At 33.3% G+C, this 23,720-nt stretch overlaps 1 protein-coding gene across 5 annotated transcripts in view; it reads right to left on the reverse strand.

Annotated features, from left to right (window-relative positions):
• The window catches only part of LOC136027541 (anaphase-promoting complex subunit 1-like), a 255,997-nt gene that overhangs the window by 179,288 nt on the left and 52,989 nt on the right, over window positions 1–23,720 (reverse strand). The window contains exon 1 of one of the 5 annotated variants that reach the window (XM_065704893.1): window positions 7,411–7,551. The exons of the other annotated variants lie outside the window; for them this stretch is intronic. Within the exon in view, the coding sequence (XP_065560965.1) occupies window positions 7,411–7,461 (51 nt within the window). The 5' untranslated portion in view covers window positions 7,462–7,551. Of the gene's footprint in view, window positions 1–7,410; window positions 7,552–23,720 lie in introns of those variants that run through there. 5 annotated transcript variants of the gene reach the window in all.

Consider the following 23,720-nt stretch of genomic DNA (forward strand, 5'->3'; position numbering starts at 1 on the left):
GGAAAAAAGGAATTTAGACCTTAGGGTGCTAAATTTATAAATGTCAAAAAAGCCAACTTGAAAAAAGGAAAAATTGCAGACTTCTGCATACAGTATATTGTAAAAGCCCTAAGTACTCGGACAGAGCACAATCTCTGACAATGACAAATATTCTTATTAACATTTTTCTTTCTTAAACTTTTGCTCCGGATTTTTAATCTTTCACTTGATCTAGATACTTTTTAGATGGTGGAGATAGGCTGGCTAAAATTCAGAGAAACTTCTTTTCTTAAAATTTTAGCTTCATCAGAAGTCTTCCTCAAAGACTAGTCTGATTAGATTGAATAAGGTTTAGCCTAATTAAATCGAAATAGAATTCTCTTGTGATTAAATCCGTTTCTGATTCAGATGTTGGTTTGGTTTCTTCTGGCTGGTCTCTGCCTGGTGTATTGTGTATTTAAAACAAGACTTGACATTTTAAAGCCGAAGATTTTTGTGTAGAAGCAAACTTGAAAGTTGAAACTTAAAATTGACAAGATTTAGGCCTATATATTTTATTTTATCTGTGCAAGGTATAAAACTAACTGAAATAAATCTGACTCGTGATGTTTCCATATATTTGATAAATTATGTAAAACTTGCATTTTAATGGAAACTAGAACGATATGTGATTCAAGCACGCTAGCATTTTAATGTCTTTCTCATGGCTTTAATTTGCCTAATGTTTTCTCAATTTCTGCAAAATGCTTAACATCAGCTCAAGCAGATAAAGGATGTTGTTCTACTGCAGAAAAGTCCTTAAATGCCCTCCTGAAAATAAAACACGAGCCTATAAGACTCTAAAATGTCTTTCACCAAGCATGATTTTGATAACTTTAACCATCTAAATTCTTTCAAAAACTTAAGACGAAAACAATAAATTTAATTTTAGTAGCCACATAGTTATTAAACAGATTACGTACAGATTATTAGATAAACAGATAGTACAGATTATTAAACAGATATTTAATACCATAGTTATTAAAGAGTTGTAAAATAATAACTACCAGAGAGGTTATAATTCCAAATCTTTGGGGGGGGGGAAATAAATTATACCGACTGGCTGTTCATATTTACCATTTGGGTGATATATCTGTTAAAATACTTACTTTTTTTGCCAACTGAGACTGATCTTCTTTCATTGATCTTATATCATAAACTTCCATCCGCCAATTTACCCTAATAAGTAAAATAGTGGACCACTAAAAGTACTGAGCTAGTAAAGTAGTGGTGCAAAGTACCCTTATTTTATTGACCCATTTTTTTTACTGACTGGCTGAAACCATTGGGGGGGGGTCTGACCCCCCTATACATAATACCCATGATAGCTACAAATGTAAAATTCTAAAATCTGGATTAGGCTGGTTTGGCAGAAGTTCAAACATATCAAGGGAGTTCAAATTGTATAAACACCTCTTAATTCGTTTTGTTTTTCTAAGAAATGAAATATCATGAAGCACTTTGGATTTTTACTCTACTGAAAACATATATTCTTTTATGCTTTTAAATACAGCACTAATGTTTCATAGTTCTACAAATGTAGGGAACTACATACAAATGTAGGGTCACAAGTCAGTTTTTTTTTAGCTACTTTAATAGCTGTATATTGTGTTGACTGAGAAGTAACATTTTGTGTTTGTTTTAAGATTCAATTTTGGTCTTTATACTTGTATCTTTTCATTTAGTTTTTTAGCTCATGGAGGACCTATAAAAGAAGAAGCATATTTACCACCCAGTCTGATTTAGAGAATAAGTGCTTTATTGTAACAATTGACCTATGTTGGTGCATATTCAACAGTCTGTAAAATCTAAGAAAACTAGAAAAGGGAATATATCAAGAATAGTTTGTGAAAAATTGTTTTCATCAGCATGTTTTTATATCAATATTAATAAAGTAAAAATAAATTTAGAAAAGCCTGAAATGAGTAAAATTAAAGCCTGGAATAAGCTGAGCTTTTCAGTATAAAGGACATTATCTCCTTCTTAACTATTCCTGTGTGTAAATACCATTGTGTAAATTGGGTCACTTACAGAAAGGGAAGAGTTGCTCTATTGCGTTTATTGCTCTATGCGTTTTATGTAATAAAACTCTTTCCAAGTACCACAGAGTACAAAAAGAGGAGCCCCTTTTAATCTTGAAAGACTTAGGTGGTCTAGAACATAAAATCTGAATTTTTGGAATATTTGAGCTTCATGTGCATGGAATAGGATTGACAAAATTAGAGGGCTTAGAGTATACACCAAATATGGAAGAACCTACAAAACTATGTGTTTTTTTATAAGATGTTCAATAAAGAATACCGTTTTCCATTGTTGGGGGACCCCCATGCAATAAGGTCTCTTGATAAGATTATTTTGCTTGGTAAAATTAAGGCACTCTTCAACATTTAACCAAACACTTGTCATTGGTTGTAAGATTTTTATTAGCAGCCCTGTTTGTAAGCAACTAGACTTACCTAGACTTAGATCCTCCCATGCCTTGAGACACTAAGGAAGCAACTGTTGACCTCCATGTTGCTTGGTCCTGGGCAAGCAATCAGAGGTCCTGGATCAACCTACTGGACTGTGTAGCCTCTATTCTCCAGTTACCGGCTAAGGGTTATTTATCACCTCTGCATAAACCAGGTCGTTTCCAACAAGACATCATATGGGAGTCTACCTTCTTTCAGTCTTGTCATATGTTCCCTGTGCCTCCAGCATCTCTTACATATTTCATTTGTGATTAGAGGTTGTTTAGACTTTGAATTAAAATGGAATAGTTGTGGGGCATCAAGTCATGGCTAATTGTAGAAAAAGACAAGACATATAGTCCAATTGAGTGAGAAGAAAAACCTGGCATTAATATCTCCCCCCCCCCTTTCATTGCTGACATTACCATCTCCCAAATATGTCACTCAACAATACCAAACAAGAGTCAATCTGTTGGAGGGTCTCCCCAGCTTGGCATGCTTGGTTTTTCCATTATAATTGGAAATATCAATTATAATGGAAAATTTTCCATATATGAACTGGAGTCAATATGTTGGAGGTTCTAGCAAGGTATTCATGCTTGGTTCTTCCATTATAATGGAGAATTTCAATTAAAATGGAAATCATCAACTCCATGGTTACCATCATAATTATTCTGGGCTGGCTCTAGTCTGATTAACACTCTAGACTTAAAATTCTGAGACCAAGGGTTTGAGTCCTGGTGTTGCTGGTTATTTGGTTTGGAGGGGGGTCAATGGTTTGACCCTGTAAGCTCAGCCAGAGTCAATCCAGCTCTAAATGGGTACATGGAAAAACCTGGGGAAAAAACACAGGAAGTATCAGATGATTTGCCTGTAACTACGCATTGCACTCCCAGCCAAAGGCATTGAATCACAAGATCAGTACCTCCAAAGTGCAAACTATTGGTCAACATGCAAAAAACAAAAATTTCTAGTCTGGGGTCCACATTATTGTCAGAATTAGATTTAAAGAATTTAAAGTGATGAAACAATGACCTGCATGGATAAATTTCTCCTTTACTGTTTCATATAAAAAAAAATCAAATACCTTATTATAATTTCCTAAGCCCAACCTCTCAGGTATTGTTAACTCACATGACATAGTGAATTGATCATCTTTGAGCTTTTTGGTGTTTGCTTGTGTATATTGGAATCAAGACTTATTATCAGGGGCTATTTGGTGGGCAGGCTGGGGGAGTGGAAGTAAAACTCCTACTGGGAAATGATGTGATGTATCTGATATTAGCACTTCATTTTTTACAGAATGTATAGATGAGAACACATTGTCAATTAAGGGTGCAGATTGGTTTGAAATTTGTGTAGGGATATTTATACAGGGAGTTGACCCAGACAGGATTACTAGTGCCAGTATATCACAAGTCTGACTCAATGACATATCCATCATGCAAACGTTAAAATCACCCATGAAAATATTTTCTTCCTTTTCAGACAATACTTTCCCAACAACATTCTCTAATATTTCCATAAATTGTTTCATTGATCTGCTGAGATCTATATATTTCACCAATTTTATTGTACTTTATTTAAGCAGAATATTTTTGTAAGGTTTTACTTTTATAACACAAAAAATTTTTAAATGGTGAAATGATGGGGGTCTGGGAAAACTTTAAAAATTTAAGTGTAAAATAACACATTTTTTGACTGTTTTAAATTTTTTATTAACAAAAGTTTAGAGGCAAAAAGACATGATTTGACAGAAAGAATATTGACAAATAAGTAAAAGGATGAGCCAATAGAATGTTTTGTAATAACATATCATACCCAACCCTTTGACTATAAGAATTTGAACATTGAAAGCTATTACCTTGTTATTTCAAGTATAGATACTGATAATAAAATACTTTCAGTACTGATAATACTATTTTTTTCAAATGACCAAATTTTAAAATAAATCTCTGTGTACATTTTTAGCTAATACTATCTTATAATAAGTTTTTTATAATGCAGTATGTATTATTTCATTTAATAAAGGTCTAATGCAGAAGTATTGTAAAGTTTTAGCTGGTTTACTCTTATCCTGGATTAAATAAAAAAAAACAAGTTCTTTTTTAACTGAAAGTAAGGAGTGACATCAAAACTTAAAAGTGACATCAAAACAAACATAAATTATTCCATATATGAAAGGGGCTGTCCCCTCCTCAACGCCCTGCTCTTTATGCTAAAGTTCTTTATTGTTTTAAAAATTAGAGTTGTGAGAAAGAGTCAAACTTTAACATAAAGAGCAGGGCGTTGAAAAGAAGGGACAGCCAAAAACTTGTTTTTTCATTTAATTTCTGAGCGTTTTTGAGTTATTTCAGGTTTTGATTTTGGTTATCTGTACATGAATAATTAAAAAAAATTGCATACTAATTTAATTTTTTTTCTGGCTAAATGGCTTTCTCAAAGTTTTGATCAGACAATTTTCAGGAAAATAGGTGGGAGAGGGGGCCTAGTTGCCCTCCAATTATTTGGTTACTTAAAAAGGCCACTAGAGCTTTTAATTTTATTTACCAACATTTTTACAAGTAATAAACATGTGTAACTTACAAAATAACTTATGTAACAAACTTCTATATTCATATATTTTTGTTATGTATATGAGGGGGTTCACCCCTTGTTCTTTACACTAAAGTTTGAATTTTGTCCCAACTCTTTAAGAATGATCCCTGAATCACAAAGGCTGTTTAATTATAATAAATTGTTCATTTGAAATTACTAAAAATACTTTAGTAAAAAGAGCAAGGTATTGAGGAGGGGATGCACCCCCTCATACATATAATAATTTCTGATTATTTTAAGTTTTAATGTTGCTCCTTACTTCCAGTTGAATAAACTTGTTTTTTAATTTCATTTCTCTTTGTTTTTTTTTAAATAATGCTTGAAAATCCAGTGCCTCCTTCATGAAAATTTTCTTCCCCCATGACAAATTCCTCCATGGAAAGATCCTCCCAAGTAACCACTTCCCCTGATTTCCTGCCCCCCACCAGAAAAAAATCCCCCTATGGAAATGCCTGTACACTTCCCAATAACCAATACTATATGAAAACAATGGGCAAAGCTTATAACTTCCAGCCCTTCCCCCATGGACAGTGAGGGACTAAGTCATTCTCAAATACATAGTTATTACATTTTTTGACTATGCTGAATAAAATGGCTTTCTCAAAATTTTGATACTGTGAAATGGGAAAAGAAATGAGTGTGGGAGGGCATCTAGTTGCTCTCCAATTTTTTTGGTCACTTAAAAAGAGCACTAGAACTTTAAATTTTTCTTAGAATGAGGTTTCTTGTGACATTGTAGGACCACTGGGTTGAAACAATCATCCCTGGGGAAAAAAACAAATAAACACACATGCACAATCTTTCATCTGGCAAAAAATTTCACATTTCTACAGATAGGAGTTTGAAACCTCTACAATAGGGTTCTCTGATATGTTGAATCTGATGGTATTATTTTCATTAAGATTCTATGACTTCTAGTCCCAATCTATTGGTCTTCTGTCATGGTTGACCTGAGTTGATTCTCTTGCTTGTGAAGATGCAAATACCTTCTTGAAGTCAACATCCACTTCTGATCTCATTTGTTTCAGTTTGCTTAGTATTGGCATTATATAACTTTAAGCAGTTCATAGGTCTTGTTTGAGGTCTTGGAGAAACTTACTCAGTTTTACACTATGAGCTATGCAATGAACAGCTATATTTAAAATCATGATAAAGTCACTTCTTCTTAATGTAGCTCCAAAGGCAACTGCTTTACATGTTGTTTCTGAGTCCTTATCTGATTCTATATGCTCTAGTAGTTCAGAAACAAGACAAATAAGCTTATTTAGAAATAATATGACTGACAACCAGACAAAATAAATTACTCATTTTACCTAGTGTAAATTGGATACCCAGGGAGAGGGGCTACAGCCCATATATAATTTTGGCAATATGTTTGCACATTAGGGGGAGGGGGTAAAGTATTTGGACAGTGTGAAGTTAGAAAACAATTCTTTCTACATAATATGCAGAATAATTGCACCTAACACATTAGGCATGCAGACCATGCTATACTTTACCCCCACTCCCCTAATGGGCAAATATATAGCCCAAATTTGTTTCTAAAGTGTTATATTTTATATCACTTTGGTATTTTTCATTAGGATTTGGCATAAAAAAAAAAAATTAGAAGAACATTAGGTGGGCTAGGGCATATGTCATACAAGTAGGTATACTACTTTGGTATAGGCCTATATAATGGTGGGTGTAAAGTCTACTTCTAATGTAAACAAATGTTACATTTGGATTGAGGATGGAATTCTGACTACATAGGTAAATGGGTTTCTTAGCTACCTGAATAGTCTGTTAATATAAATATTACCCAAGTTTATTGTCCTCTAGAGGGAGAAGGAGTCTAAGGTAGGTACTTCAAAATACCTCCCTAGGACATTTTTGATGGAAACAATGGATAACCCATACTTTAATTGAAAATACATCATTTTTAAGATCTTAAAAAGTGCTTAAATTTGAATTTGTGGTAGAAGCAATTATTATATTCATAAAGAGCATAAAAAAGACATCAAGTGGTATGTTCACTTTATTGGTATGTCAGTTATATAGACTGTCATAATTTTTTTAAAATTCTTCATTTAAAAGAGCTAAAAAGTGCTTAAATCTCAATTGAAGGTAGAAGCAATTATTAAATTTGTAGAGAGCATATAAAAAGGCATCAAGTGGTATATTCACTTCATAGGAAAGCCAGTTATATGAACTGTTATAATTTCACCGAAAAAGCTTGTCTAGAATTTTACCAACTTAGCAAACAGCTCCTGTTTTGTAGTTGCACCATTATCCACTTTAGCCTATTGAAAATACTTACAATCCCCAAATAATAGGACGATCTGTAAACACCGATTCTAATTACCTGGCATGAATTACAAATGATCATTTTATCTGCAAGGTCAGTTTCATTCATTAAACTTGACTGTATACCAAAAAAGGAGGAAATTCGGTCATAGAATTATTTGAACACACGCGAAGCGTTGCTTAAAATCAAATAAACATTAACTCCAAACCAGCACTGTCAAGTACAAGAAATCAAACAGTTCGTGGTAACGAACTGTAGTAAGGAGCGATCCGGTCAATAGTAACCAAAACTCTAAGAAATTGAATTTTGATATCAATAGCTACATCAAAAGAATTGCATTTTAATGCTGATTTTAAATATATAAGTTTCATCAAATTTAGTCTTACCCATCAAAAGTTACGAGCCTGCGAAAATTTACCTTATTTAGGAAAATAGGGGGAAACACCCCCTAAAAGCCGTAGGATCTTAACGAAAATGACACCATCAGATTCAGCGTATCAGAGAACCCTACTGTAGAAGTTTCACGCTCCTATCTACAAAAATGTGGAATTTTGCATTTTTTGCCAGAAGACAAATCACGGGTGCGTGTTTATTTGTTTGTTTTTTTTCCCAGGGGTCATCGTATCGACCAAGTGGTCCTAGAATGTTGCAAGAGGGATCATTCTAACGGAAATGAAAAGTTCTAGTGCCCTTTTTAAGTGACCAAAAAAATTGGAGGGCATCTAGGCCCCCTCCCACGCTCATTTTTTCCCCAAAGTCAACGGATCAAAATTTTGAGATAGCCATTTTGTTCAGTATAGTTGAAAACAATAATAACTATGTCTTTGGGGATGACTTACTCCCCCACAGTCCCTGGGGGAGGGGCTGCAAGTTACAAACTTCGACCAGTGTTTACATATAATAATGGTTATTGGGAAGTGTACAGATGTTTTCAGGGGGATTTTTTTGGTTTTGGGGGTAGGGTTGAGGGAGGGGGCTATGTGGGAGGATCTTTCCTTGGAGAAAGAAAAATTCAATGAAAAGGGCGCAGGGCGCAGGACGAATCTGGTCACGTTAGAAAAAAACGTCAAATTCAGAGCTTAATATACAATGCTGGGTGTTCGGAGCCTCTCTATTATGGAGCATAATTTGAAAATAACGCAACTATACGAGCGATAAAACATATATACCACAACCATAACTCAACTAACGAAAGAACTGCTAAGAGATAACACAACTATAAAGCGAAACAGGTGAAAACTAATGGGAAAATAAACGAACTAAGAGGTGGAAGGGGCCCAGAGAAAAAATATAATCCTTTTCCAGTTTTGAGCCTAACTTCCGCAAAGGAGTAATAATGTCAGAAGCCCCGAAATACCGAATTATTTTCTTTTTCCTATAAGACCGGGGTAGATGAAACAGAAACTTACAATAGCGGAAATATAATATACACAATTCAGCCAGATCTTGTCTTTTTTTCAAGATAGGTGAAATACCAGATAGGAAAAGAATTGAATGGTCGCAAAAACTAGTGTATAGCAATGCAAGCGCTTTTCGATAATAATAACCACGATTAGCTACTATTTTACCATAACCCGCTTTTAGTTTTCTTTAATATGCCGTACAATATTGATCCTAAAAGCTAGTAGATTCCAATAAATTTGAATGCTTGACCGCCGCAAATCAGAGACACAATGGATGGAGAAGTTAGAACGCGGATTTCAAATGGGCATAGACTTTGCATTAAAGACTAGTTACTCACACTTATCAATATTCAATGACAGACCAACAGTTTTGAAATGTTTTGAAATAGATGATACGGAATTTGAGAGGCTAGATCTAGAACGGCTAGATCTAGAAGTATATCATCCGCATATGCAATACAAAGACATTTACCAAATTACAAAAAAGAAAGGGCATAATTTTGTATAACACACTGCGATACAAATGCTGAAAAGATACGGTGAAAGAACACCACCTTGAAGCACTTCCAAGCGGGTTGGAATATTCCCATAACAATTAGAGTGAAACTTAACCGAATATGGGAATCAAACAGTTCGTGGTAACGAACTGTAGTAAGGAGCGACCCGGCTCAATAGTAAACGAAACTCTAAAAAACGGAATTTCGATGCTAAAAGAAATATCAAAAGAATCGGATTTTTATGCTGATTTTAAATATATACGTTTCATCAAATTTAGTCTTTGTCATCAAAAGTTACAAGCCTGAGAAAATTTGCCTTATTTTGGAAAATAGGGGGTATCACCCCCTAAAAGTCACAGGATCTTAACGAAAATCGCACCTTCGCATTCAGAGTATCAGAAAACCCTATAGAAAAAATTTCAAGGTCCAATCTACAAAAATGTGGAATTTCGTTTTTTTTTGCCAGAAGACAAATCACGGGTGCGTGTTTATTTGTTGTTGTTTTTTTGTTTTTCCCAGGGGTCATCGTATCGACCAAGTGGTCCTAGAGTGTTGCAAGAGGGCTCATTCTAACGGAAATAAAAAGTTCTAGTTCCCTTTTTAAGTGACCAAAAAAATTGGAGGGCACCTAGGCCCCCTCCCACGCTCGTTTTTTTCCCAAAGTCAACGGATCAAAATTTTGAGATAGCCGTTTTGTTCCACATAGTCGAAAACCATAATAACTATGTCTTTGGGGATGACTTACCCCCCACAGTCCCTGGGGGAGGGGCTACAAGTTACAAACTTTGACCAATGTTTACACACAGTAATAGTTACTGGGAAGTGTACCGACGTTATCAAGGGGATTTTTTTGGTTTGGGTGTGGGGTTCAGGGGAGGGGGCTATATGGGAGGATCTTTCCTTGGAGGAATATTTCATGGGGGAAGAAAAATTCAATGAAAAGGGCGCAGGACTTTCTAGCATTACTATAAAAAAAACATGAAAATATAAACATGAAAAAGTTTTTTCAATTGAAAGTAAGGAGAAGCATTAAAACTTAAAACAAACAGAGATTATTACGCATATGAGGGGTTCTAAAAATACTTTAGCATAAAGAGCGAGGTATTTAAGAGGAGATAAATACTTCGCTCTTTATGCTAAAAAAATTTAAGTAATTTCAACTATTTATTCTACGGCCTTTCTGATTCAGGGGTCATTCTTAAAGAATTGGGACAAAACAAGATTTAGTGTGAAGAGCAAGGTATCAACGAGGGGACCAACCCTCTCATATATATAATCAAAAATATAAGAATATAAAAGTTTGTTACGTAAGTTAATTCCTAAGTTGCGTATTTTGTTTACTAATAAAAACGTTCGTTAAAAATTAAAAGATCTAGTTGCCTTTTTAAGTAACCGAAAAATTGGAGGGCAACTAGGCCTCCTTCCCCACCCCTTATTTCTCAAAATCGTCTGATCAAAACTAAGAGAAAGCCATTTAGCCAAAAAAAGAATTAATATGCAAATTTCATTTTAATAATTTATGTACGGAGAGCCAAAATCAGACATGCATTAATTCAAAAACTTTCACAAATTAAATAAAAAAAAACAAGTTTTTTGAAATGAAAGTAAGGAGCGACATTAAAACTTAAAACAAACAGAAATTACTCCATATATGAAAGGGGCTTTTCCTCCTCGACACCCCGCTCCTTGCGCTAAAGTTTGATTCTTTCCCGCAACTCTACTTTCAAAACAATAAAAAACTTTAGCGTAAGGAGCGGGTTGTCGAGGAGGAAAAGCCCCTTTCATATACGGAGTAATTTCTGTTCGTTTTAAGTTTTAATGTCGCTCCTTACTTTCATTTCAAAAAACTTGTTTTTTTTATTTAATCTTGAACGGAATCGGTCATTTAGGTAGGATGAGAAGCGAATTTCTTTACACAAATAGGGAGAAAAGTAACTCTGGAAAAATCCCCCCTTCTCTAATCCCTTTTTATGCAGATTTTGCACAAACATTATGTGAAACTATACAATCTTCCGATACAGTTAAGTTGTTCAGCACAGAATGCAATGAGAGCTACTGCAAATGTTTAAAAATTATGATCTCCTAGCAGCAGCAATAGACCTCATGGAACAACCATCGGGCCGATCAACTTAGGATAAATCCGTTAAGTTCTAATTGAGCTACTAATACTCTAATCTTTACTAGAGAGTCTTAAACAGTATAAAAGACAGTAAATTTTATTTTGAAACAAATCTATCGAAATTTCAAAACCAGCCTGAAACTCTTGAAAGTGGTTTCGGATCAAAACGAAAAATATACTGTTGAAATCGCCATAGCCGAAAACTCTACGTAGGGAATTAACTATCTCCTTGCTTGAACAACAAGAAAAATTTCTCTTTTGTATGTGTAAAACACTCATGTATTCCCATTGATGTTTTTCTCCCTCCGCCACTAGCGAGGAACGGGGACATAATAGAGAGCGACAAACAACGGTTCTTAGTAATCAAAAGCTTAAAACTTGTTTTAAAAAAAAACTGTTCGGTGAGAAAAATTACAATTTTTAATGGATTCTAGAGTGGCAACAATTTTCTCCATTAATTTTAATAGTGGAATGTTATTTCGAAAAAAAGTTATGGCAATTTCGAAAAAAAGCCTGAAACTCGTGAGAAATAGCGCCGAGCCAGAACAAAGCACGTCATTAGAATTTCCATGGCTAGAAACGTTCTTCTGGAAATTAACAATCCTCTTGCTTGAAGAACAGGGAAACAAACTTTTTTACATGGGTAACATTTATGTATCTTGTTGTTAACTTGATTCCTCTTCTGCTAGTGAGACCATTAAGCGTTATAAAGAGCTGTTTAAAGTTCTATTTTAAAATAACTTACTATGTGTACGTGTTTTTGTAATTAAAAACACACAATCTCAAAAATTGAATTTATACTTTAAATAAAGTATACTCCATATTTCTAAAAATTCAAATAATTATCCAACAACTGTCCATCCAATGTCTGATTAATATAAAACTGAACTTTCAAAGAAATTTCCTGTTTGCAAACTACTGTTGGATTTGCTAAACATGGAGATATTTATTGTGCCAGTCATTTGCAACTTGGAAGTGCAATAATAAAAGTAATTTTCATAAGACTAACTACATAAATCGACAAATATGTATATGGGAAAAACAGACCCTCCTACATTTCCCCCCTTTGAAAAGAATCTCTCGGTTTTCACAACACGATGAACACAACATCATCAGCAACATTACGAGGATACAATTTATAACATTATAAAAAAAAATCCAAGAGACACAATAATACTTATGTTCACAATATAGTGACTTAAATTTTAGCCAACTTAAATGTTCTTAAATGTCACCCACCAGCACTACACACAGATCTACTGCACTCATCGTGTCCCCTAACTGGATATAGTTCTATTAATCGCCCACTGCGCTGCACTTTCCAGAAAAATTCGACTGACAGTCAAAGTTGGAAATTGTAAGGTGAAATTTAGCTATACTTTCCAATAAAATCAAATGCAAAATTCATAAGTTCGAATTCAGGTACACTTTTAAGTAAACTCAACTGTAAGTCCAAGTTCTAATTCACAAGTTCAAATTTAGCCACAAGTCAAGTGCAATCACATTAACGGCTCTCGGCTCTATAAATGTTTGTCATCCCAAAGAAAGCTATAGGAAAGTTCAGCACTGCTTTACCTTCATTTACGATGCCACGGAGTTCGCGTAAGCACATAACTTAACAAAAGTTCGTCTCATAGCTACAAAAAGCTTACACCTTCTTTAAGCAGGTACGGATAATGTCTAATAGTGCGCGTACCGTAGCAAGCCTAAGGTTTGGCAACAATATGGCTACTTTAGTAAGTAACACGTTCCTTCATTCTGTTATGATTTTGCTTTTGTGTTCTAACAGCATATTCCTTTGCACAATGTTTACCTTTGCAAATCAATGTGATTTTTGCTGTTCCTTGTTCTATGCATTTTTCTTCAATTGTTCAGTCATTTGTCATCTTGGGCATTTTTACAACTATCATAGATACTAAGAACGATGAGACCTATCCTGAGAGAAAAATTATACAATTTATTGTCTTGAAATGTATATAAATATGACGTCACACATGATTTTTTCAAAAACTAAGGGTCTAAACGATAACTATCAAACTCATGAACCATCTAGACCGTTTATTTAAGGCCAGAAAATCCCACGGTGCCAATTTAAATAAAAAATACGGAGCCATTTTCAAGAAGAAAAAAATATGCAAAAATACATCCACAGTTGTTCGTTTAAAGATAAATGACTTACTAATTCTAATTAAGCAGATAAACAGGGATCCTTTGGCTACTTTCCCTTCCCTCAAAACTTTTTAAGTGCTTGGTTATAATTACTAAGTCAAATACAGAATTAGTAAGCCAAATAGTCAATCAATTATGTGCTTGATTAGAATTAGTAAGTCAAATATCTTTAAACGGGAAACTGTTTTTGGGTGTGCTTGCCTGATGCGTTAGGTAAAATAATTCTGTATATTATTAAGAATTGTATTCTAACTTCACACAATCCAAATACTTCCCCTCCCCCACCCAAACGTTCAGTTATATAGCCCAAATTATATATTTTTCATCTATTCTGTAACTTCTATTTGTCTTGTCTCACGTTAACTTGAAAAAAACTAACGAAAAAAACAGTCTTCTAACGTATCAATGAATGAAAAACTTGAGTGGTAGGGACTATATATTACAAGTACTGAAATTGGCATTGATTTTGGACAATGAATAGTTATTAACACATTTTACACTTTTCGGCTATTACTCAATAATTTATAGTGCTGTCAAGAGTAGAAAAGAGAGAATTTGTCTATTTGTGAATTTAGTGGTTTCTAGAGACAGGGCAGCCATAAAGATTGAAAATCTAAGTTGGATTGTTTTCTCAATCTACAGATCCAAAAGCTATGAAACCCTTATAAAAAAATTATGTAAATTAAAAATACTTGACCTTTTTTTCATTTAAGGCTGCACGAATCTTTTTTCCCCAAAAGAGCATTTTTGTAGGCGTTCTACTGTTTTGATTAAAATGGCTACTGAAACTGTCTAGGGCTAAGAGAACATGTGACGTATTGGACGACTATCAGATTGAACTTCAATTGGTTTCGTCCCATACGAAGAGGTTTTAATTTTTAGTAAAATAGCTTGATAATCAAATGATTGTTTACATATGTAAACATGTTTACATGTGTGTCAACATAAATATGAAACACAAATTTCAAATTTGGTTTCAAATCGAGGAGCCGCTTTGGTCAAAACCATATACAGGAAACTTATAGTTCCTTGGCCCGAACACCAAGGAAAACACATTGACTTGAAAATTAAGATAAAGTATTTATGATGCGTACAATAACCCTGAACAGGAACATTCAGGTTGTTACTGAAGTATAAAACAAATCAATTAAAGAAAGAATATGACGATTTGGGAAAACCTGAGAGAAATATTTTTGGTACCTATGACGCCAAGAAGAATTACATATTATTTTGAATGAATCCAAGCAGCTGAAGTAAAAGGCATCGAAACAGCCGGAAGTAGTGATGCAGGAAAATAAATCGCAAACGAGATCTACGACTAGAAGACATGTGACAACTAGCATCAGAACTAATACATCGAATGGTAAATGAAAGCTTTGGTCTAGAGGAGAAGCAGCAGTAGGAATTATAACAAGTCCCAAATGAGAACAAATACTAAAATGGATGATCCTTTTGCATTAACAGGAAGGAGGAATTCAATTCACGCTAGAATTTCTCAACTGAATTGAAATTGCATATTTGTCGCTTCGTGACTTAATTTAAAACTATAGAATAACAAATATATATACTCCTTTTAAACGAGCTTAATTTTTCTCTTAAAAACGTTTTTGATTGAATCCAAATAGATAAAGCAAAATGAAACAAAGGTCTAATGCAATGATGCATGAAAACGGATCGCAAACGAGATCTGCGGCTAGAAGATAAGCGAACAAGAATCATCACGAAACTCGAATAAAAATAATGGACAATAAGTAAAACAGTTCAAAATAGGGATGATACCTTTTTATTGACAGTGAATAGATATAAAATTGTTTAACTGGATATTTCGAACATATGTACAGTGTTCATCATCAGCTGATGATGATCACACTGTGTTCGAAATATCCAGTTAAATAATTTTATATCGATTCACTGTCAATAAAAAGGTATCATCCCTGTTTTGAACTGTTTTACTTTCGTCATGGAAAGGCAGTGTTGTCTTCGAAGTTATCTATGGACATTAAAATCTGCAGTTAGACAGGAAGCAACATTAAGAATCACAACGAGTCCAAGAAGAGAAAACTACAAAATGAATGATTCTTTGATGCAGTAATCGCAAGAAGGAATTTAAAACCAGTAAGGTTTTTCAGTGAACTTTAATCCCTGGAAAGCTAGTTAGATTTCATAGAATTCGGAAAAGTATTTTTACTCACTAATAAAATTATTTATCAGCGTTTCAATAAGTAAACGATAATCCTATGAAAATAATTATGGAATTATTATGAACGATTAATTAGTTTTGCCAACTTGACTAATAAGCGAACAGAAAAGGGGAGGTTTATGTAGCAAGTATCGTCGTACCTGCCGGGAGTGGTGTATAGCAGAAGCCTAGGGTTCCCTCACTTGTTGGTATTTAAGCTTCTTAAGCTAGCCTACTATTTTCTGATATCATCCATTTACCTTCTGATAGTATCTTTCCTTCTGTTTTGTGAAGTATTTTCTTTTTTTGGATTGCCATGATTCTCGGATTGCGCCTAATTATTAAAAGACAAGCATAAGCGATAAATTTTCTTGCGCGATCGCTATCCAAGGGTGTGAAAATAGAATGCATTATAACCTCGGCTGTGAGTTTCTATGCGCATGATACGATCTTATCAACACAGAAACTTCTTTATGCTGAACTAAATACGCAAGGCCGAATCATCAGTCATGTCAATGATGACGAAAATACTATTGACATGTGTAAGCTCCTTGTGTCAGCCGCCAAAAAGAAGAAAAATATACCGTAGTTTTTTTTTTCAATCCCTGTGAAACTCCACTCGTCGGCGATGTTGTTTCTGATACACTAGCTACAAAAGTAAGTGAGATTTTCTGAAATCTAGGTGGATTTATTGACGTCATGACGCACGCGCACATATATCAATATTAGGTATAAATAAACATAAATAAAAATAACAGATAATAACTTAAAATTCCTAATTAGAATACACTTTTTTCATAACTTCTTTTTTTTTTTAATTCTTCAAACCTTTTTATGTCAATAGTTGTCATCACCACAAATCCATAATTTAATTCCTTGATAAATAAAAGAGAACCTAGGCCTTGTAGCAATGGCAATTGAGGAGATAGCACCTTGCTTATTCGAGTATTATAATTGTGGCAATCAGACTTAACCTGAAATATGCCTGAAAAGCATAAAGGTAAATTATTACTTATTACATTTTTGAAAATAAAGATAATTCAAAGAAACACAATTTGAACTATAACAATGAAACATGAAATAATATGTTGGTCCTGAGGTGGCGCAGTGGATTTACCTCAGCTTGATAATACGAGACCTAGAGATCAAAACCGACCGTAACAATACACTGCAGGGCTGACGCAAGGACCTTGTCAAGAACCGTCGTTAATATAAAAAAATACAAAATATGTCGCTTTGATGAGGTTCACAGTTGCATCAGCCTTTCGTTTGTTTCGGCATTTTTTTTGTGGAAAAACACTCTTATTTCATTTCTGCGCCGTCAATTAAATACCATCGTATCTCAGTGTAGCATATCCCCCCCCCCGAAAAAATACCAAACCTTGGAAAATTTCCCCAGCTGATAATTACCCTCAGAGGAAAATTCCCCCGAAAAGCTTTTCTTCATATGTAAAATAACGATCATGTTAGTTCTTAATAGCGCGCTATAAACTTTTTTGTATTTTATACAATAACTTCAGAGATTTTAAACTGAGAACTAAAATAAAATAAAATTTATTTTTAAATTTTCAGGTATTTTTCTAGTTTAATTGAAAAGGAACATTTTGGCTAGAACTCTTTAAACATTTTTCATGTTATATAATGATCTTTGAGATTTTGAAATGAGGTTGTTTTTTGGGTAGCAATATTCCGGTCGAATCGTTCTATTATAAAGTAACTGTGTTATTTACTGCTGTTACTGTTACAGAAACTGCAATCGATCCTCCTAAAATTCACATATATAAATTCACGGTTAAAATTTTTAAAAATTATGCCTCCGTATATTCAGTCCTGTCTAATATTTTTGTCTATATTTTACAAGAATTTTTACTGAGGAAAGAAGACAGGAGATAGAGAGGGTATATCTTAAGTTAAAAAAAAAAAAAAAAAAAAAAAAAAAAAAAAAAAAAAAAAAAAAAAAAAAAAAAAAAAAAAAAAAAAAAAAAAAAAAAACGGCACGAAAGGTTCCCCTGCACGCTGCTTTTCGATTCCTGGTGCGGAAAACCGAGAAGATGTGAAGTCTATTTCTAGGTACACTTTGTTTGATTAAGGTGCTAGTTATTGTTAGGGATATGTTAATAGAGTAAAGGAGACATCGGTCCTTAGTTCTTCATCTAATTTTGAATAGCTGAAGAACATTCTTAAGAGTCTTAATAAAGATGATACGAAGCAGGTCTTCGTCAAAATGTAAATAATACAAAACCTTTGAGGTTAGGCGACGTTATTCGAGATGTTGTGACTACTGACGATGATATTACAAAAGTTGATCAGTCTGCTTACGGCAGCATAGCTTCATTAGAGTTTGATTGCAGAGCCTTGGGTAGCAGAATAATAAAGGATTGATCTATTTTTTCCACTGCTTAAGAGTGCATAGTAAAGAGCCTGGCTTTACTTGGCACATAGAAATATGCAGCACAAGTATGGCACAAGCGGTTACACACAATGTGGCACAAGTAAAAACATGAGCTTGGCTTTATGTAGCACAAAAGTATAGCTACTAAACAAGGAGAAGTACGATGTGCTGGAAGTTTTCCAGAGACATTACCGAAGGAAAAGTTTGAGGCACTTACGCTTTCTCAACCTAGTCATAATATAAAAGTATTTAGTAGGATAGCCTACAGGAGCGTTTCGAACACTTTTACAACCTAACCTAAAAGGGAGACAAGAAAAAACGAGGACGCACTAACTTTAGAATTGGATTAAAGAAAAAACCCTTGAGATTTGCTCAGGGGTGGAAATAAAAATATACCTCAACTATAATGTTCAATTAGCCCCATCTACAGAAAAGCAATGACTTCTTATAGACAACAAAACTTCTTGACAACAAAATAATGATAGACCATGTGATACTAACATTTAGTTTAATAAATGTTATTTTTTAAATTTAAATTATAAACTAAATTTAGTTTAATACATATATTAATGAAGAGCGAAATCCCCCTATTTTCAGAACATTTCGCTCTGTCTTATCAATATGTGACTTGGAAATGTGCGAAAAGTAAGATTCATTGACAAAGTTGTTACTAATAGTTCAAAAATCTGAAGAAAAGAAAATTGCCCCTACAAACGGGTATATAGGGATATGCATATACTCAGTAGCCCCTTCCAACGGGTATATAGGGATATGCATATACTCAGTAACGTATTTTGGGATGGAAACAGTATTTTTCTTCTTTTTTTGAGGCTGGGGGAACGCGACAAAGAAAACGAAAAGAAATATGAGAATGTTATGTGCAGAATATATGAAACTTCGAGGAAGTTGCAAGGTGTTGAAGTTTTGAGGGAAGGGCAAGGAGCCGAAGGATGCCTGTTTATGTACTTGATTAGAATCAGTATGTTAAATATCTTTGAACGAGCAATTGTAGATGTATTTATGCATACATTTTGTCTTGAAAACGACTCCGTATTTTTTGTCAAATTGGCACCAAGGGATTTTCTGGCCCGAAATAAACGATCTAGATAGTTCACGAGTTTGATAATTATCGTTTAGAGTCTTAGTTCTATAAAAAAAATCATACGAGTGACGTCATATTTATGAATTGCAAAACTTTCCCGCTAGAGCGCTTGCATCGTTTTTAGTACCTATATAGTTGTAAAATTACACAAGATGACAAATGACTGAACAGTTAAAGAAAAAGGCAGGGAAGTAGGGACAGCAAGAATCGCATTGACTTGCAAAGGTAAATTTCACGCAAAGAAATATGCTGTTAGAACGAAAAGCAAAATTACAATAGAAGGAAGGAACGTGTTAGTTTAACGGTTCAGCGGTTAGTAAGACAACAAAATTACAAAAAGGAACGAAAGAGCGTGTTAGTTTATCATGTGTTAGTCTATGATGGATAAACAGGAAGGAGAAACAAGACGGAATATTAACAGGGAGTAGAAAAATGATAGTGGTAGTAGTGGCTGAAGTAAATGCACAGTGATTATATGCTTCTATACTTCAACATTGAACCAATATTTGTTTGTAACCAACCCCCTCAGAACACTTGAATACCAAATTCTTTATAAAGTCCAAACACCTTAAGGAAATACTGACTGAATAAATTGTCATTTAAAATTTTCATAATGCAATATTAGCTTCAATTTAATAGTACACAATCTCAAAAAGTGTAAATACCAGCTTTGGTAGAAACAGAACATCTTTAAGAAATCCGCATTGATTTTGGGTATACTAATAGAATCACCTTGAACAACACTCAGGAGACTTAAAGTTTGTTGGCTTGAACAACTCCTGTCTTGAACAACGAGTAAATCACTATTTTACATGGGAATCGCAGTCAATTTTATATACAACTAGCTGTTGGGGTGGCGCTTCGCGCCACCCCAACACCTAGTTGGTGGGGGCGCTTCGCGCCCCCCCCAAGCCCCCCCGCGCGCGTAAGTCGTTACGCGCCATAATAGTTACGCGCCATTGTAGTTGTGTCCCTATGTCCCACCTGTGAATATAGATAGATATATATATATGGTTTTAACTACGTAAAACTTGCGAATATACAACATTCTTTGCTGTCCCATTGTCTTTGCATATAAATAGATTGTCAGGTTTACCGACTCTTGAACATGCAACATATAATGGTCCATGGGAAAACAATCTGTATTCAGATCTATACCTCATGATTCTAATGATTGCCCTTGAGCTTTGTTGATGGTGATTGCTAATCGACCATTCCCTGTCCCGGTGTCCCGGTCGTCATTTACATCCCCCTGTTTCCCCCGGTGTCCCCGTTGTAGTTGTGTCCCTGTGTCCCGGTCGTCATTTATATTCCCTGTGTCCCGGGTCCCGGTCGTCATTTGTATCCCGGTGTCCCGGTCTGTATATACATTCGTTTTTTAGTTTTGTTTTTCTCCTTTATTTTTTTCCTTTTTTTTTCTTTTTTAGCTTATTTAGATTTTTAGATTTTTTAGTTTTTTTATTAGTTTTTAGTTTTTTTTTCTTTTTAGTTTTTTTGTCCCGGTCGTCATTTATATCCCCCTGTTTCCCCCGGTGTCCCCGTTGTAGTTGTGTCCCTGTGTCCCGGTCGTCATTTATATTCCCTGTGTCCCGGTCGTCATTTGTATCCCGGTGTACCGGTCTGTATATACATTCGTTTTTTAGTTTTGTTTTTCTCCTTTATTTTTTTCCTTTTTTTTTTTCTTTTTTAGTTTATTTAGATTTTTAGATTTTTTAGTTTTTTTATTAGTTTTTAGTTTTTTTTTCTTTTTAGTTTTTTTGTAGTTTTTACCTTCTTTTTAGTTTTGTTAATTTTTTTTTTTTTACTTGTGTCCTGGTCGTCATTTATACTCCCTGTGTCCCGGTGCTTTGTTGATTGCTAATCGAACATTCCTTTTGTCCTGGTCGCTTTCTCTTTGAGTGTCGTCATTTATTTTTTTCTTTTTTAGTTCTTTTAGTTTTTACCTTTTTTAGTTTTTTTTAGTTTTTAGTTTTTTTAGTTTTTTACCTTTTTTTAGTTTTTTTAGTTTTTTTAGTTTTTTAGCTTTTTTATTTTTTTTATTAGTTTTTAGTTTTTTTGTAGTTTTTGCCTTTTTTTTAGTTTTTTTAGTTTTTTAGCTTTTTTATTAGTTTTTAGTTTTTTTTTGTAGTTTTTGCCTTTTTTTAGTTTTTTTAGTTTTTTAGCTTTTTTATTTTTTTTATTAGTTTTTAGTTTTTTTTGTAGTTTTTGCCTTTTTTTAGTTTTTTCAGTTTTGACGTCACCTGATCCAGTTTTTTCAGGTGACGTCACCTGATCCACGATCCACAGATCCACAGACAACTTATTTTTATATATATAGATAGTTTTTTTTTTTTTACTTATGTCCTGGTCGTCATTTATACTCCCTGTGTCCCGGTGCTTTGTTGATTGCTAATCGAACATTCCTTTTGTCCTGGTCGCTTTCTCTTTGAGTGTCGTCATTTATTAGTTTTTTCCTTTTTTTTTTTAGTTTTTTATTGGTTTTTACCTTTATTTTAGCTTATTTTTCAGTTTTTTCCTTTTTTTTAGTTTTTTTTTATTTTTTATTTTTTTTAGTTTTTTACCTTTTTTTAGTTTTTTTAGTTTTTTTAGTTTTTTAGCTTTTTTACTTTTTTTATTAGTTTTTAGTTTTTTTTTGTAGTTTTTGCCTTTTTTTAGTTTTTTCAGTTTTTTTTTTAGTTTTTTATTGGTTTTTACCTTTATAGTTTTTTTAGTTTTTTAGCTTTTTTATTTTTTTTATTAGTTTTTAGTTTTTTTTGTAGTTTTTGCCTTTTTTTAGTTTTTTCAGTTTTGACGTCACCTGATCCAGTTTTTTCAGGTGACGTCACCTGATCCATCCATCCATCCACAGACAGACAACTTATTTTTATATATATAGATTATACTCCCTTTGTCCCGGTGCTTTGTTGATTGCTAATCGAACATTCCTTTTGTCCTGGTCGCTTTCTCTTTGAGTGTCGTCATTTATTTTTTTCTTTTTTAGTTCTTTTAGTTTTTACCTTTTTTAGTTTTTTTTAGTTTTTAGTTTTTTTAGTTTTTTACCTTTTTTTAGTTTTTTTAGTTTTTTTAGTTTTTTAGCTTTTTTATTTTTTTTATTAGTTTTTAGTTTTTTTGTAGTTTTTGCCTTTTTTTTAGTTTTTTTAGTTTTTTAGCTTTTTTATTAGTTTTTAGTTTTTTTTGTAGTTTTTGCCTTTTTTTAGTTTTTTTAGTTTTTTAGCTTTTTTATTTTTTTTATTAGTTTTTAGTTTTTTTTGTAGTTTTTACCTTTTTTTAGTTTTTTCAGTTTTGACGTCACCTGATCCAGTTTTTTCAGGTGACGTCACCTGATCCACGATCCACAGATCCACAGACAACTTATTTTTATATATATAGATAGTTTTTTTTTTTTTACTTATGTCCTGGTCGTCATTTATACTCCCTGTGTCCCGGTGCTTTGTTGATTGCTAATCGAACATTCCTTTTGTCCTGGTCGCTTTCTCTTTGAGTGTCGTCATTTATTAGTTTTTTCCTTTTTTTTTTAGTTTTTTATTGGTTTTTACCTTTATTTTAGCTTATTTTTCAGTTTTTTCCTTTTTTTTAGTTTTTTTTTATTTTTTATTTTTTTTAGTTTTTTACCTTTTTTTAGTTTTTTTAGTTTTTTTAGTTTTTTAGCTTTTTTACTTTTTTTATTAGTTTTTAGTTTTTTTTTGTAGTTTTTGCCTTTTTTTAGTTTTTTCAGTTTTTTTTTTAGTTTTTTATTGGTTTTTACCTTTATAGTTTTTTTAGTTTTTTAGCTTTTTTATTTTTTTTATTAGTTTTTAGTTTTTTTTGTAGTTTTTGCCTTTTTTTAGTTTTTTCAGTTTTGACGTCACCTGATCCAGTTTTTTCAGGTGACGTCACCTGATCCATCCATCCATCCACAGACAGACAACTTATTTTTATATATATAGATACAGTATTGCTGTCAGCGCTGAATAAAAAGGAAATTGTAAAAAAGTTGGTTTGTGTCTAAAGAATTTTTATGGTTTTAATATCCAAAGCTTTTTTATCCCCTAAAAATTAAAAAATAAAGACTTTAGCTGGATGCCATACTATCGATTTTAGAGCCAAAGAGATATCTATCACCAGATATCTAAAGAGAGGAAGGCCTAATTGTTGGCCACACCTGAATAAATTAATTAACCATAATTTAAATTAATTTACACATAGGGTATCGCAAGCTAATTTTATATTCGGTAATTCCCTTTCAGCTTCTAATACTATATACGAAATTTAGAAAATTTTAAAACCTACACATGAAACGGTATGAGTTATTTTGCCAAGCTGTTAAGCCCTGGACCCTTCAGTTTCTTACTGATCATACTGACCTTCTTCAAGTTACAAAGATTACTCCTAATTATAAACTGACACAAATTGTAACTGGTCAATGTAAATTAAATTCATTTTTATGTAGAACTAATAAAAGTAATTGTTTCACTTGTAATTGTGGTGACAAAGAGACTTTATACTTTATCTTTTTGAGTGTAAATT

Source organism: Artemia franciscana, chromosome 5 (assembly GCF_032884065.1).
Source record: "Artemia franciscana chromosome 5, ASM3288406v1, whole genome shotgun sequence".
NCBI classification, from domain to species: domain Eukaryota; kingdom Metazoa; phylum Arthropoda; class Branchiopoda; order Anostraca; family Artemiidae; genus Artemia; species Artemia franciscana.